The sequence below is a fragment of the Coffea arabica genome, chromosome 3c (genome assembly GCF_036785885.1).
Source record: "Coffea arabica cultivar ET-39 chromosome 3c, Coffea Arabica ET-39 HiFi, whole genome shotgun sequence".
NCBI classification, from domain to species: Eukaryota; Viridiplantae; Streptophyta; class Magnoliopsida; order Gentianales; family Rubiaceae; genus Coffea; species Coffea arabica.
In genome coordinates this window covers 15,128,689-15,140,983 of record NC_092314.1, presented here as the reverse complement: position 1 = coordinate 15,140,983, position 12,295 = coordinate 15,128,689, and the positions used below count along the sequence as shown (strand labels likewise).

Below are 12,295 nucleotides of genomic sequence, written 5' to 3'. Positions count from 1 at the left end.
CAGTCTAACATTCTATCAAGTAAACTATCTATCTTTTTGCTAAGTGGATGTCTTTAATGTTTGTGCTCTATCGTTTCTGAAAAAAAAAAAAAGGATGTCTTTAATGTTTGTGTTATTTTACTTTTTTATTCTTTTTCTATTTTTTGGAAATTATTAATTCCCTTCCTTTTTTACTTCCTTATTTATAGCATGGTTTCTTATTTATAGTCAATTTCAACAAATCTATTAATTACCTACCTTATATAAAGTTATATTAATTGTATCTTCTTTATTTTTTAGTTAATCAATCCATATCTTTCCTTTTCTAATCATCTTCAATCACATTCTTTATTTCTAATATTCGTTGACGTTTTTCAATCACATTCTTTTACACAGTGTTGTAAAAGTTCTTTCAAATTACTTTTCTTGGTTTTTAACAATTTGATCAAATAATAAATTCATAATCTATTAGTTTGCTTTTAAAATTCTTTTTAGTCTTGAAATAATCAAATTTTTAATTGCACATATTTCCTAATATATCTCATTCACTCATATGTTGACTTGCCACTATTAATTAGAGTAAACATAATTGAATTACGGGATAAGATTTGATTGAAACTAAATTGTTATAAATTAACTATTTTTAATATGTTTAATTTTATTGTTTGTCTTACAATTACTATATTAAATTTAATAAAATAGCATTTTAAGTTCTTTTAGAATAGTTTTTGTTCAAAAAAAATAAAAATCATAGAACATAAAAAAGTGCTTGTGTAAATGGAAAAGAAACTAGTTATACTTAAATTAATTTTGAAGTGCAACATCCCAAAAAGGTAAAAATATTTTATTAACACAATTAAAAAAATCTTTCATCTTTTCTTATATGATAAAAAGAGTTAAAAACATTCTCCACACCCAAATAAGATGAAAGAATTAATGCCATCAAAGTGAATTAAAAATTTCAAAAATTTTAAAATTATTCATACTGATGTAAAAGTTTAAATTCAAACTGGCACCATCTATTTTCACAAAAAAAAAAAAGACTAATTTTTTGCTGAAAAAGTTTCTACCAAGCCGGCAAGCCCCATAAATGTTAGGGGGTTTTTGGTCAACTTGGTTGTAAGGGTATGGATTTAGATTAATAGTTGTGGATTTAGCTCCACCCTTCTCCTAATATATTTTAACACCCCTAACATTTTGAAAATTAAATGGAGCTCAAAAAAGTAAAGAGAGAGAAATAAAAGTCACTTAGTTCTCTTTCCCCTTTCTCTAACATTATCTCTCACTTATTTTTTGGATGATTATGCTATTTTCATTTGTAAATTTTGGTAAATTCAATTTTGTTTATTTTTTCTTTTTGTGCTTGTGATAAAGTGGGGTATGATTTTTTTTTTTTTTGTTTATTTTGAGTTGGTTTTTATTATGATTTAGTACAACTTCAAAAAGCTTGGGCCATGAGTTGAGAAAAGGTTGAAAAAAATATTAGTTTCATAAGAAATCGGTTTTGAGTGTATAGAGTTGAATTAGTGCTAGTGTATCACTTTACAAATATCTTTTTTATTTTTTATTTCTACTATTATGGACTATAGCTTTGTGATATAATGATACTACTAGACATTATTTTTAGGTGGTGGTTTTTCTTAACATTAACAAAGTAGTTTAGGAGTATTTTATTTAGCAAAATGAGCAAAAAGAGTAGTTGAGGATTTTTTAAAATTTTGTTATACAAATAACAAAAGTAAGAGAAGTAAGTGATATTTTAAAAAAAAATTTAAAAGTGCTAAGTGGTATTAAGAGAAATCTCAGCGAAATTTTCTGATATTATCCCTAATTCCCCTATCATACTGACATAGATGGGTATGGAATTAGTTTCCAATATATCCTTATAAAGGTCATTACACTTTCAATTTTATAGTTTATTAGATAACTTTAGGAATCTAAAAGTGCTTCAAACAAGTACCTTCATGTGTACATTTAAATTGAAATTAAGTTTCATATCACCGGTCATAGTGATAAAATACGTAGAACACTCTATTTTAAATATACAAAAAAGTTCAAAATTATCATATAGTGAAAATAATTTCAAACTTAGCAAGGGATTTGGAGAGGTAAAGGAAAGGAAAGGAAAGTAGAGAACTTGGTTTTCTTCGGTTTGGGAGAATTTTTGGAGAAGAAAGTAGAGAAAAGAATAGATTAAGAGAATGAAAGTGACAGCTACAATGAAAAAAAAAAAAAAAAAACTCAGCCCAAATGGAAGATTAGAAGAGAGAAAATTGAAAGAAGTGAATTCATTTTCTTCTTTTTTGAAAACTGACAGAAGCAAATTCTAAATTGCTAAAATGCCATATCTATGTCAAAAAATTTTTTTGGAGGGGGATAGGAGAAATGTAGTAACGTAGACTCTTTAAATCCTTCCATATATTTCCTAAATATCCAAATATTTTCAAATTTCTCATTTTCTTCCTCTCATCTCTCTCTCTCTCTCTAGGCCAAGGTTTTTTTTTTTTTTTTTTAAAAAGAAAAAAGAAAAAAGCCAAACCCCTAAATCATCAAAGCCTAATCTACATTCTTCTTGTCACCTTTTGTTAGTTAAAAAGTTATTGTAGTACAAACATACAACTATCATCCTGTCACAAGGCTTACAACTAAAGCTACTATGAGAAAACAAACATATAGTTTGCAATTATAGATCCTTCCCACTAATTTGGAACCGATTCCTTTGTGATAATTTTTCAGAATGATGACAACTTTTCATAATTGTTTATCTGAACAACAATTAACTGTTAAATGACTAATTTTTAACAAACACCAGTTGAGGAGTCTTTTCATACTGGCCACGCAATTTGACACATAAAGGATGGAATTTCTTGGATTCTTATTCTAGTAAGTCTTGTCGGTTGTACTTCTCATCATGCAACGCTGTAAATCAACCAATTGTATTTGTTAGTGCGGATGGAATGATAGCTATGGACTTGCAGTAAAATTGTTCTGCAGGGTATAATTTACAAAAATTAATAACTAAATAAAGGATTAATCTATACTTTCTTCTGTGGTATCATGGTTGGAATATGACAAATTTGCAGCAATGAAAAAGCTAGTTTTGCCTAACAATGTAATGGAACTTAAGTCAAGCATAAACATCAGCCTTGTTGTACATGAAGCCTTTATTCTCCATAGCAGCCCACAAAAAAAAAAAAAATAATCTTACCTTTCTTGTCATTGAACCTTGTCTCACAACTTTTTTTTTTTTTTTAACCACCATAGGATATGATGCGTTAAGCAATTTTTTAGTGGCCCTGTTTGATAATTCAATTCAGTACTTAATTTTAATGGTTCAAATTTTAATATATTCAGACGTGTTTGATGACAAAGAGTAGAGCATCTTAATTATTTAAGTAGCTCTAAATTGCACAGGCAAAACTTATTCCAAAAAAAAGTGAAAAGCTATTCACTTATTATTTAATGCAAAATATATTTAAATGTTAAGATTTTAATATTAACAATTCAATAACTTAATAAATTTAGATTTCAAATTTCAAATTTATATTTATTCATTTTAAATGTACCCGTTTATTCTCAGCTATTTACTTATTCATTTAGCAATGTAAAAAAACCGATTTGATGTGAAGAATAAATACCCACAAGGGCTAAACCGATATTCCTTAATCCTAATTGTTTATGCGGCAGTTTCTAATTAGTTTCCCACAGTGCAGAATTCGAAATTGTAATAAGACCCTTTTATTTGATTGTAAGAATGTTCGTGGTCAAAAGTGTTTCCATGTCTAGTTTTTCCCAAGTTTGGGTTGTAGGCCATTTCATGCTACAAAACGTTGAAAATAGGATTAAACTTGAGAGTCATTCTCCCATAGTTGTTGCCATTTCTTTTAGTAAGTGTACGTCCATCCTCTCTGGAAATGATTAAAAAGCAAATGAGTCCGCCATATTAACAACCAGCTACTCCTAAAATAGTTGATCACCGAGAGAGTTTTAAAACTCTACTTGAGTGTAGGTCAAAGAATCAAATCCCCTGTCTACATTCTAAAATCCATTTTTTTCTTGAAAATGTCATCAGCGGATGCATAGGTACCTGTCTAGATCGATGGTGATTCAATCCCCTTCGAGTTCTTCTTAGACCTCTTCAGGTTCCCTTCCCCCTAATATAAAGTAACTGCAGGTCTATCGTGTCCGGAAAAAAAAAAAAAGTCAACATATTTGGCTGGGTCAACATATTTCATTGCAGTCAAATTTTGGACCATTTAACAAACTTGATGCTGGCGTAGAGAGTACCATACAAAGAAGGATTTTGTCATAGAGAGTGTGCCAAAAGGAGATAAAATAGTAATCGCAATGTTCTGCATAGATGTAAATGATTCATGCAGACCATTCTGCACTTGCCATACATTTTACTGCTTATCCCTTGTATGGTTATGGTACAGATTATCATGCACATCTATATCCCCTGTCCTTTTTACTAAGCTTATTCAAATCTTCTTGTCCTTACAGATGGATCACATATGAAATCTGCATGCACACAAGTTCAGCAAATCTGTCAGGTATGCAAGTTCAGACATTCACATCAAACGCCATAGAAGTTCAACTTTCCTGAAAGTTAAGCAAAAGAGGTAAATATTAGATATGGAAAAAATGGAAAGCATAACCATACCATGTCATGTTAAAATTGGCTTGAATCTGGTGAATCATAACCACTTGTTCACTAAAACTAAAAGAAACAAGTATTTCAAGCAGTTAAATGGCCCAGTTTGGTCCTTTCTGAAGAAACACAAATGGTAACCATCAAACAATCAAAAGAAATTATCAAACAAGATGCTTTCTTATGCTGGAATCTTCAAAATCTCAGCCTGAAAATCTACAGGAATTCAGCAGTGGAAGATTTGCATTCCGGAGACCTTTTTGTTTATTATCTTTTTTTCTTTTTTCATGTTAAAGCCTCTCCTTTAACACTAATTTACTACCAAGACACTAATAAGGAAAGATATTTAAATGTTCTCACGGATTTTGTTCATTAATGACATGAGCCATCAAGTTTACAAATTTGTGGTGCAACTTAATTATATACGTATTGTTAGATAAAAAGAATCTTCAATATTTAAAAAACTAATACCACGATATAACAGCCAAAGCTCATTTTGCCATATAAAGTTTTTTCTGTCCTCAATTTACCATCTAAACTCTAGATTTTGTAAATTAGCCTCTAAAGTATAAAAGTCTAATTTAGTTTACCATCTCCATTTATATTTCGGTAGTAATTACCTGAAGATTTTGATTGTAACTAATTTTAGATGACTTGTGCCATTAAAGGTTAATACTAGTATATGAGTTTGTGCTAAATCATTTATCAAAAAAAGAAAAAGAAAGAGTTTGTGCTAAATTTACAATTACACATAAGGTACAGCTATCCAATAGATTTATTATTTCACATTATTATTCAAATTTAGCAGACAATCTAAATATAGAAGAAAAATACAGTCCTCCCAAGCTGTTCACAGTCATCTATCAATCAAGTTAATATCGGATAATAGCTTCAAAGGAGATGACGGTATATTGAACAAAAATTTTGCACTTAAAATGCTGATTTGAACAATAGAAAAGTTTATATGGCAGATTGAGAATCAAAATACTGGTTTTTCACTCATATTAGTTCCTTAGACTACATGTATAACTTCATCCTTCAAGTTTTCTCATCATTTTGAGAAACAAAAATCCATTCTTTGTCATTCTTGCTTAACACACAGAATTAGCAATCAACTGCATCATTGCCTGTCTTTCTAAAATGCATATCTAATTTACACTTCCTCTTAAAAACATGGAAGCCATGTTATAATCCGTAGAACAATAAGAAGAGGAAAATCAGAAACAGTACGTGAAGGTCCTATTACATAATCATGCCCCACAAGGGCCTGCACAAGTTTGTAGTCCCACAGCAAATAGGACATATAAAGCTACAATAAATACTTTCCCTTATTATCTCTAATCATATAGGTTTCTTTGTTAGATCATATTCTAACAGAAAATAGAGCAGAAAATAGTTTTACAATTGCAAGCCATAGCAAAATGGCAATGAAACAAGAAAAAATGAGTAAAAAGAAAGGGGAAATGAGAATGTTAAGGTGAGAGCTGTCTATACTCGAAGTTAGCCATGAGCCTAGGATTTAGTTCTTGATCCTCGATGGTTGCATCTCAAAGGACCATCAGATTATTTTGTGTGCAAAGAATTTGAAACTACTGCTCTAGTCAAAGTTTTGTCAACATTGATGCATATATCAGATATTTCCTCAACAACAATAATAAGCTAGTGATTGGGAGAAAGAATACCGTTGTTGGCTGATGAGTTTGTGTCCAACTAAAGAAGATCAATGCTTAAATATCTGTTGTTCAAAAAAAGAAAAAAACAGTGTTAGTCAGTATTGCATATAAGTAGAATGACATTATAATTTCCAAACTAGAAATCCAGTACCAAACATAGTAAATCACCACATACTTGGCAAAAGAACTCCCCGCTAAAGAAGTACAACTAACACCTATATCTATGGATATATATGTATTACCCAAAAAAATGTATATCTGTTGATACCAGTCACCACATGGAAAAAGAACTCCCCGTTAAAGAATTACAACTACCACCTATATATATGAATATATATGTATTACCCACAAAAATGTATATCTGTTGATACCAGTTCATTTGCAACTATGGCTATATCTTAACTGTGTATCTTCTTACTTATCAACCTAATAATAACAACTAAGAAGGAGACTTCCTAATGACAAACTGCCACATCATGAGAAAATCATACAGCAACCATGCATTTCTTCAAAAGTGAACAAATTATTGCAAGCTGCATATTAATAAATTGGACAATGTTATTCATGAAATTTTTGCTTCAGCAAAGGGCACTCACCAAGAAGATATTCAAAGGTTGTGATCAAGAATACAATGCTTGCTTCTTGATGATTGTTTGAAGTCACAGAAAAAAAAACTCAAGTTTCAGAAAGCATTCCCCAAATATGTTCATGAATCCGATAGAATACATAACACCATAATTGCTACCATTCAGTGATCTATGATCAGCAAATTCCAAATGTCACTGCTCTGCCATTTGTCGTCAAATAACAGGGGGAATGGGGGATGCACGGCACTGGTTTTGAAATGGCATATACCACATATCAAGACATGGAAATTGTTGCCAACCTACAGTTGCTTGTAATTTAGAAATTCCCATAGTTGAATGTGTCTCCGATCTTCAATTCAGTGCTTCAACAGGAAAGCTTTCCACAAATGATGGGCATTTCTCTACCAAATTATATCCAAAGAATAAAAAAATTTTACTTTCACAAATACATTTTAATCCTCTCCTCACAAGGCACATTTTGTATCAGGCACATAACCAAATGCCTTGATCATCTTCCTTAATTCTGCCAACTTCAGATATATGTCATCTTTTTCTGGGTGCTCCTGATCTCTAGCATAAAACCTGTGGACTCTACCTTTCAATGATATGCAACTATATCCTGGCTCCTTTGCAATACCTTGCTGTTTCATCATCTTCCTCAATTGAAGTCCATATCTGAAGCTCCCTTTTTCTGTATACATGTTGGACAAAAGAACATAGGGAGCTGAATAATTTGGCTGCATTAAAAGAATATTCTTTGCTGCTATTTCTCCCAAATTAATATTCCCATGGATCCTGGATGCTGCTAACAATGTCTGCCAGACCATTTCATCTGGTTTTATTGGCATTGCTTTTATAAATTCAAATGCTTCATTAAGACGGCCCACACGACCAAGTAAGTCAACAATACAAGCATAGTGTTCCATCTCAGGCTCCAAACCATATTTATCCTCCATGGACCAAAAATAGTCAAGACCTTCTTCCACCATTCCAGCATGACTACAAGCAAATAAAACACACAACAAAGTTACAGCAGTGGCTTTAACATTCAACTTTTCCATCTTCCTGAACAGTTGAAGTGCATCTGCTGCAGATCCATGTTGGGCATAACCTGATATGATAGCAGTCCATGAAACAACATCAGGGGTTGAGATGCAATCAAAAACCTTCCTTGCCACCGTTATGCTGCCACACTTAGCATACATGTCAACTAGAGCACTATTTATGCAGTTATCAGTATCCAATCTAAGTTTATAAACAAGGCCATGGAGCTGCTCACCAAGTTCAAGGGAACAAAGGCCAACACATGCATCAAGTATAGTAGAAAAAGTGATATGATTAGGTAAAAAACCTTCTTCCCTCATTTGAGAAAAAATTACTAGTGCTTCCTCCCAATCAGAACATCTAGAATAAGCACCCACTAATGTGGTCCAAGAAACAAGATCTCTATCTTTCATTGTGTCAAAGACCTTCCTTACATCTCCAAGAGATGTGCAATTGGAATATGCATCTGCTATAGCATTTTCAACACTTAGGTCCATCAAATCATACCGAGACTTTAAAACTTTTCCATGAACCTGCTTCAAAAAATGGGAACACTTCAAACTGGCAATAGCATCAAGCACACTACAATAAGTGTAGACATCTGACTTTATGTTGTTCCAACACATTTCAGAATAAAGTTGCACAGCTTCTTGGCTGTAATTACACAGTGAATAGGCCCCAATCATAGCATTCCACGGCATATTTAGTCCACAATTAGAAAAGTTACTATAAAATACAGATTGTGCATCACTTAAAGCACCACACTTCGCATACATATCAATTAATGCAGTGCCCACACGAACATTAGAGTCCAAACCCAAATTAGATGCATAATTGTGGACTTGCTTGCCCTTGCCAGCATCACCCAACATTCCAACTGCCTTTAAGACACTGATTATACTATACATGTCCGGAGCATATCTATGCTCCATCATCATAAGAAAATGGTTAAAAGCTTCCAAGTAAAGCCCATTTGCTGTGAAACCCGATATCATTGCATTCCAAGAGACTTCATTATGCTCATTCATGCTATCAAATACCTTCAGTGATTCCTCAACATCTCCTAACTTGGCGTACATGTTAAGCAGTGAAGTGCTCACAAAAACATGTGATGCAAAACCTGTTATGAGAATCCGGGCATGCACCATTTCACCTAAATCAAGACAATTCAACCCTATACATAACTGTAGTATTACCGAATATGTGAACGCATCCAACTGTATTCCACATTTCTGCATCTCAGAGAAATACTTCAAACCATCATGCAGAAAACCATTGTTTGTGGACCCCTCTATCATTATAGTCCAAGAAAAAACATTTCTCTGTGTCATATTGTTGAACACTAACCTAGCTAATCCAAAATTCGAGCATTTTGAATACACATGCATTACATGATTGAGTAGAACCATCAAATTATCACCGGTAAAATGACACCTCAATATATGTCCATGTATAGATTTTGCTTCTTTAAGTAACCCATTGGCTGCACATTCATGAAGACCATCGATCAGCTCTTGAGCTTGAGTCTTCTCATAACCTTCGTCACTAACACTAGACTTCAAGAGTGTGTTTCCCAAATATAAACTCCCTTTTTTGGTGGTTGGAAATGATATATTGGTTACCAATTTTCTACCCTGCAAGAAATTGTCTTTATGATTACTAAGTTGGTTGTTTGAGTTAAACAACAATAAAGAGACTTGCACAGCATTGTAAACTGAAAAATCATTACCAGATAATCTGTCACCACCACCTAGTAGCTCCCCATTTGTGCGTGTGTGTTTGTGAGATTGAGTGGGAAATAGAGAAAGACTCACTTTGTTAGCTGACACCTTGGGATGATGTCGAAGTTCTAAAGATTTGAACTCAAGAAGAGAGCGTGCTACCATGGCTAGCAATGAAAACACATCTACCATTACACGATTCACTTAGCCATTGTGTCAAATAGCTTGCCTGTGTAATAAACAACGCAGAAAACGGATACTAATTCAACCAAAAATATCCCAAATGAGAAACCCTTTACTATTCATCTTCTTAAATTTAAGGGTCATTTCCTTGAGGCGTACTTCAGCTAGAATCAGGTGGTATTAGTCACTTATAACAATCCATCTTGAACTGTTCAATAGCTGGTGTATCTCCAAGACTGATCTCAAAATAAAATTTCTGGGCTTAATTTCCGAAAAAACTCAGTGCATGAAATAAAGAACGAATTGACAATCTTTCAATGTTGAATAGCAGTGTTAAGAAATTGCTGAAATTCTTAAATTCTGAAATTGCTGAGTCAGTGCAAGTTAATAAATTGCTAAAATTCTGCTGAATTTGAATAAATAACAGATACAAGTGGCTGTTGCAGGTGTTAACTAAACGAGTGGATACAACTGAAATGGATATACCTTTACTATGCTACTATTTCAGAATTGCGGTAGCTGGACCATGGGGATAATGGCATCCTGAAATTCTTAAGCCTATGAGAAGGATGCAGGGTGGTAAGTGAGTTGGGAGTAGGAGAACAAAGGGATGCTCGATAAATAGAAACAGAGATAGAGAAAGGAAGAGACCGGGGGATTACAAGCACAGGAGAAGAAAGCTGATTGCGGAGATAAAGAAAAGTGCTAAGCAAGGCCAAATGATTTGTCCATTTTCTGCTTTGGAAAATGGTTAAATTACGGTCCGTAGATTCCTCTGAGTTATGGCAATGTTTTTAAACTCGGACCGGCCAGTGAACCGGAGAAGGGGGCGGTTCACGGTCCGACCGGTCCGACCAGCCGGTTCAACGGTTCTCTGTTTTTTTTTTTTTTTTTTGCAGCTTTAATGCTAAATATTTCATAGGTCTTCACTGTACAGTCTACATTGGAACTTGACGGTTAATGTACATTCTAACATGGTTATTAATAACTTAAGTCCCTAAAATACATTCATCAATATAACTTAAAACTAAATTTAAGTTGAGATAATAATAAATTTTTTAAAAATTATACATGAAACCTGGAATGACAAATATAACTAAAATATCATAATTCACCGCAAGTTTTCATAAATTCATTACAAACATAAATAGATATAGCCCAAATATTCACCAATTATCACAAACAAAAACACACAAATAACTAAAATAAATATTGACATTCTTTCACAATTCCAAAAAAGTCCATAAAAGAGTTCAACTCATATTCAAGGCATACAATTTGAATAACAAATGTCCATCATTGGCATGACAAGGCATGAGCACCCCCTTCACAATTTCATCAATTTAACCTGAAAAAGTTAAAAAGTTTATTACAAAAAATATAAATCAAATCGGTGAAACTAAAAAAAAAAGCCATAAAAATTTTGGGCTATACCCAGTCATAACACCAATGATCAAGCCATAAAAATATACGAGATGAAATCTAAAAAAAAATAAAAAAAATCTCCTATAACTGAAGTATATTGCATATCTCCACAAAAGACAAACATTTGAGCCGTATGAACTTTGAACATTTGAGCAGAAATTAGTTTTTGGTCACAAAAATTAATTGAATAAAAAAAGGGCATACGGTTGCATACTATAATTATAAATCATAAATTAGTTGCATACGGTTATTGTCACAAACAATATCAATGGAACAAAAAAAGGGCATTCCAAATATTAATTCCAGAAAAATACAAAATTAAAAAACCAAACATGACTAATTTTATTAATTTGATACTTCATCCAAAAAATAACTTCTCCAAACATGACTGCCAAAGAATTTATGATTCATAAACGGATGAAAATTTGGGGAAAAAAAAGAAGAAAATACGAAAAAATCCACTAAAGATAATATAGAAAACAAAAATCAAGAAAAGGCAAAAATTAAACTTACCAAGATGCAAAGCTTTGGAGTCCCGTCTAAAAATAATAGTGTGCTGATCTTGTTGTGGATATTTGGATGTGGAAGGATGATGAAGAAAAAAAAAATAGATTAACTAGAAATTGAAGGAATGGAGGAACTGAGAAAGTGAGAAAGTGAAGTGAAGCCAAGGAGAAATGAGAAATGGTGCCGTTGCCCGTCTGTGCGTTTGTGGCTTTGTGCGGCTGAGAAAGAAACTAGGAGAGGTAAACCGCGCTTCGCGCGGCAGAGATAAAAACTTGTATGCCCACTTTATGATTAATAGCCGGGAATGCTAAATGAGAAAATTGCTTATTCATTTAAAGCTCAAGATTAATAGCTGGAAATTACATATGAACAAAATGGCTATATATTTAGGACCATATTTACTTTGCATGTACTTGACAACCAGCCCTTTGGGCTTTTTTTTTAATTTCCTTCTATTTTGGTCTTATAATGAAGAGGTTTTGGAGTCGTACAAAACTATGAAGCAGCTAGGAGTTGGAGAGTACC

General features: G+C 32.7%; 1 protein-coding gene across 5 annotated transcripts; it reads right to left on the bottom strand.

The window, feature by feature from the left end:
* Positions 1–4,263: 4,263 nt before the first annotated feature.
* On the bottom strand, positions 4,264–12,091 carry LOC113734761 (pentatricopeptide repeat-containing protein At2g27610). 5 transcript variants are annotated; one of them, XM_072082354.1, is made up of 6 exons: positions 11,777–12,090; positions 10,325–11,186; positions 9,749–9,884; positions 6,900–9,568; positions 6,313–6,365; positions 4,264–4,581 (listed from the first exon to the last, which is right to left on the bottom strand). In XM_072082354.1, exons 3-4 carry the CDS (start codon positions 9,845–9,847, stop codon positions 7,355–7,357), a joined length of 2,313 nt encoding a protein of 770 aa, XP_071938455.1. In that variant the 5' UTR covers positions 9,848–9,884; positions 10,325–11,186; positions 11,777–12,090; the 3' UTR covers positions 4,264–4,581; positions 6,313–6,365; positions 6,900–7,354. The 5 variants fall into 5 exon arrangements, with proteins under 5 accessions (XP_071938455.1, XP_027117219.2, XP_071938456.1 ...); XM_027261418.2 differs by having other exon boundaries at positions 9,749–11,186; positions 11,777–12,091; XM_072082355.1 differs by having other exon boundaries at positions 9,664–11,186; positions 11,777–12,088.
* Positions 12,092–12,295: the final 204 nt, after the last annotated feature.

What these genes read in the sequence shown, in the direction of transcription:
- LOC113734761 (XM_027261418.2), bottom strand. Translation starts at nt 9,847, where the DNA reads ATGGTAGATGTGTTTTCATTGCTAGCCATGGTAGCACGCTCTCTTCTT. An exon ending in CCAAGGTGTCAGCTAACAAA is followed by an intron (nt 9,569 to 9,748) that starts GTGAGTCTTTCT and finishes AATTTCTTGCAG; the next exon opens with GGTAGAAAATTGGTAACCAA.